This window comes from Euprymna scolopes, chromosome 41 (genome assembly GCF_053919585.1).
Source record: "Euprymna scolopes isolate OS-2025 chromosome 41, ASM5391958v1, whole genome shotgun sequence".
Classification (NCBI taxonomy): domain Eukaryota; kingdom Metazoa; phylum Mollusca; class Cephalopoda; order Sepiida; family Sepiolidae; genus Euprymna; species Euprymna scolopes.
Window position 1 is genome coordinate 5,171,734 of NC_136522.1, and position 4,931 is coordinate 5,176,664.

At 36.5% G+C, this 4,931-nt stretch overlaps 1 protein-coding gene across 1 annotated transcript in view; it reads right to left on the reverse strand.

Moving 5' to 3' along the window:
* The window catches only part of LOC145266316 (tolloid-like protein 1), a 213,627-nt gene extending 209,382 nt beyond the window's left edge, over window positions 1-4,245 (reverse strand). The window contains exon 1 of the mRNA XM_080121875.1: window positions 3,131-4,245. Within this exon, the coding sequence (XP_079978001.1) occupies window positions 3,131-3,620 (490 nt within the window). The 5' untranslated portion in view covers window positions 3,621-4,245. The remainder of the gene's footprint in view (window positions 1-3,130) is intronic.
* Window positions 4,246-4,931: the final 686 nt, after the last annotated feature.

Consider the following 4,931-nt stretch of genomic DNA (forward strand, 5'->3'; position numbering starts at 1 on the left):
GCTTCACGCAGTTCTTCGACCTTGCGCCACAGAACAGGTGCACTTTGAAAAAAAAAAAAATGGAGACAGACACAGTTTTATAAATTACATTTTGTGAGTGGGATCCAAGGTTGTAGTCAGCATAGATTGAATGTGAAAAGGTACAAATCTCATTAATTGTAAATAACATATATTGGTAAATTTAAAGTGGTTAACCCCTTCCCCTCGTTTCCATGTACGAATTAACAATCCTATTACAATATCGTTACGTTGATAATCAAGGTAAAAAAAAAAATTATGCAGTTATAAAACGCTAATTTTAAGTTTTAGCGTGTTATAAATTTGTTAGGTGAAATTACAGAATAGTTATCAAAGCCTACACACGCCAAGCGTTAAAAATAGGGTTTCTACATAGTAACATTATTTCAGCACGGTCCGTATCCTGCATCAGCAAAAAAACAAAACAAAACAAAAAAAAACAACAAAAAACCCCCACAAAACAACCCCCCAAACAAACAAACAAAAAACAATATTCCCGTTATAAATAAAATAAAATGAGACAGTATATTCCATTTTTTTCTCCTATGCTATAAAACACAACACACACACGTACAAACACACATACAAACACACATACAAACACACACACACAAACACACACACAAACACATGCACAAATACAAACACACAAACACATGCACATATACGTACACAAACACATGCAAAAACATAGACGCAAACACACACAATCATACACATACACGCAAACACACACAAACACAAACGCAGACACATATACGGAAACACACACACAAACGCATACACATATACACAAATTCAAACATATACACGTATACACAAAGACGCACATACGCATATACACAAACACACACATGGACAAAAACACACATAAACACATACACACAAACACACGTAAACACATACACAAACGCATACACACATACACACAAACACATGCACAAATATAAACAGACACAAACATGAACAAAAACGCAAACACACATAAACAAACACATACATAAACACACACAAACACACACAAACACATGCACATACAAACGCACACACACAGAGAAAAACACGCAAACACAAACAGAAACACGAACACACAAACACGCACATAAACATATACACAGGCGTAAACACACACAAACACAAGCACACGCACAAACCCAAACAGTAAACACATACACACAATAACATAAACAAAACACAGACATAAACACATACACACACAAACACACGCATAAAAACACATACACATAAACAAACACACACATACACACATAGGCACTCACCGAGATATATCATATCCACAGAGTAAAGATCCAGATAATTTCCATTATGATTAAAAAAACGGCCTACGTTTATTCTTTAGAAACAATGGATACCCCCTGTAAATGCTTGCGCGTGTAATTGTAAAGCAAGTGTTGCACAATCTCTAACCGCACTTCTTTTGAATAGGCACTGCCTGATTCCTGTAGCAAGAAAAGGTCCAGGAGGACTCGAAACAATACCGAGATATGCAGAGAGCACATACCGTTCCTGGTATTCCCAAAAGGTCACCCATTTTGGTAGTGACCAGATTCAACGTTGCTTAATGATGATTAACTTCTACAATGTGAAATTCTAGCTCATTATAGCTACACTGGAAACATGTTCTGAAATGTGTATCTATGCTATGTTTGTATAAATAAAATAGTTTTACTATATATATATATATATATATATATATGTGTATATATATATATATATATATATATAAACAAATAAATGACAAAAGTGTGTATTCCAAATTTCAAGATGTTGACGATCTTACAATTTATTCCTTTCAGTATGTTGACACACGCAATCCTTGGCAGCACCTGTTTCGTAGCGCAAGAATTGTGCATGTCAACGTACTTAAAGGAATAAATTGTAAGATGGTCAACATCTTGCAATTTAGAATATAGACCTTTGTCATTTATTTGTTATATGCTCTATAATGACATTGAGTTTCATGAATTAAGGATTAGTATAAATAAGGTTAAATACAATTGAAAAAACATTTCCACACACACACATACACACACACACATATATATATATATATATATATATATATATATATATGTGTGTGTGTGTGTGTGTGTGTGTGTTATTTGTTTTTGCGATACGTTTTGAATGAATTCAGTTATTTACGAAAGTGCATTTTTACCTAAATGCAAGTTGTGTATAATTTTCTATTTAACCAATTTGGTACCCCCATATGGCGAGCGGCATATGTATTGTTTTTAAAATATAATTATCCACTGACACGTGTTTCGTCGTCTACGTCTCATCAGAGTGGGTGAATCTATCGAGATATATATAACATTTTAGGTATCGTCATAACTATTTATGTAAATATTTTCAGCATTTACTTCGACAGTGCTCGATACGTAAGAAGGGGTAGGTAGTAAGTTTAAAAACTATATACGGCAATTAAGCTGCACAGAGTTTTCCGCTGTAGCCTGACGATTCATCACGAGAATAAAACGCGTAACATTCTTTGTAGATTAACTGCTATATATATTTACTATATATATATATTGGGTTATGAAACTATATTTATCGCCATACCATCCGCGTTTCATTCTCATAGGAAATACTCAGGCTAAAAGCTCTACACTCGTATTGAGCACGATTGAAAGTAATATTAACAATCGATACAATAAGATCACGGTGTGGTATCTGTTCTGGTGCTTCATTCACCTTTTCTGTCCTAGGTCAGTGGAGGAGGGATCGTTCATGATGGAGGCAATTTTAATTTTTATTCCTGTTCTGTTCTTTTTTGGTGAGCTGGATTTTCTCCACATGAAAAACCTATCTTTTCTCTAACTTTGCTCTCGTGGGGAGGCAAGTAAATATGAAGATTTTATGTAGATACATGAAACAACAACAGCAATAATATATATATATATATATATATATATATATATATATATATATATATATATATATATATATATATATATATAACTTTAATTGAACATAAAAGTCACACGCACCTCTCAAAACGATTTTGTTCTTCGGTCTACTCTAATATTTATATCAAAATAGCCTCCCCCCTCCGAACAAAATCCCACCCCCACCTTTTTAACAAACTTACCTGCTTTGCAAGGGTCCATATACAAGTCGTTGGAAGTTTTATGAGAAGGTTGCTTGTAGGTATTATTGTTCGTAGAGTCCTGCTCTGTGTACAAAGGAACGCTCTGGGTCGAAGAAATTCGATGCATGGGCAGGGACTTGTGCTCCGGCAGAGAAAGTCCCTGAACAGTCCCCTGGCTGTGCAAATGCAGACATAACACTAGAAAAACTGTAACAACTAGTTTGGTAGATGAGATTGTCGAAGGAAGCATTGGCGACGAAGCGGACGACAACCAAGGCCGTTTCCTGGTATTAAAACTCCTCGGGGACGAGAATCGTGACCTAGTAATATGTCCGTGGGGCACTTGCCTTTTTACGTCACCTGTTTGTCTCGCAGGGTAGCAAGAAATGGCCGGGTTCTCTTCCGACTTGTGGCGGCCGGGATGTTCTGGTTTGCTTGCGTTGAGGTCGTAGCCCTCGCCGCAGATTCGACACCGTTCAGAAAAAAACATTTTTTTCTTTTTTAATGACTTATAAATCCGTGTGTACCCTTTTAGAGGGCGAGATTCAGTGGGTTCGTAAGCTATATAAATATGAACGATGTACAAGTGTTCTCTAATGTGTTTACTCCGAATGGAAGTAAGAAATGAATTCCGATGTGAAAAAAAAAAAAAAAGAAAACAAAGAAAAAAAAAAAAGAAAAATTCAAATATACATTTTATACATAGACGGTTTTAATATATAATAAAGTTTCTTGCTTTTTTTTTTAGTTATTACATAATTAGTTGTTTTTTTGTTAGGGTTGATCGTTTTTTTTTTTTAACTATTGTTTAAGAATTTTGGATCTAGGCTTCTTATGTTTCTTCTTTAAAAAAAAAATACTTCTGGTAAACCGTATTCTCTCGTGTATTGTTGTAAAAGTGAGATGGAGTCAGCGCTACATCCGCATCGTCCTGTCGACGTACCAGTTGTAAAGCCAGCTTCCTCCTGGAGGGGAAGGGTGTTTTTTTTTTTTTTTTTTTTCCTTCCTCCAGTTTCTGGTCCCTCCCTCCTAGAGACACGCAGAAAATGAAGCGAAAAGCCACCGAACGAGTGACTTGTGTTGTGTTATCGGGAAAGAGAGGTGGACACGGAAACAGAGAACAGAGAGAGAGAGAGAGAGAGAGAGAGAGAGAGAGAGAGAGAGAGAGAGAGAGAGAGAGAGAAAGGAAGGGAGCACTGGCCGCCTTCCACCTCGAACAGTGACGATGATGACGGTGGTAGTTTTTAGTTTTCTACACGGGGAAGAAACGAGCAGGCTGATAATACTTAGTCTGAGGCAGCGAATTTAAGTGGACACGCTAGAAAAAAAAGGATGACTTTATCGTACGAAGTACGAGTTACACACCCTCTTGTATATAAACACACACACACACACACACACACACACACACACACACACTATATATATATATATATATATATATATATATAATTTTTTATGCCGTTCCCCATTTAGGGGGTACCAAATTGGACAAAGGAAAAAAATTATTCCCAACTCGCATTTAGGTAAAAATGCACTTTCGTATAAATAATTGAATTCATTCAAAAAGTATCGCTAACACACACACACACACACACACACACACACACACACACACACACACACACACACACACACACACACACACACACACACACACACACACACACACACACACACACACACACACACACACACACACACACACACACACACACACACACACACACACACACACACACACACACACACACACACACACACACACACACACACACACACACACACACACACACACACA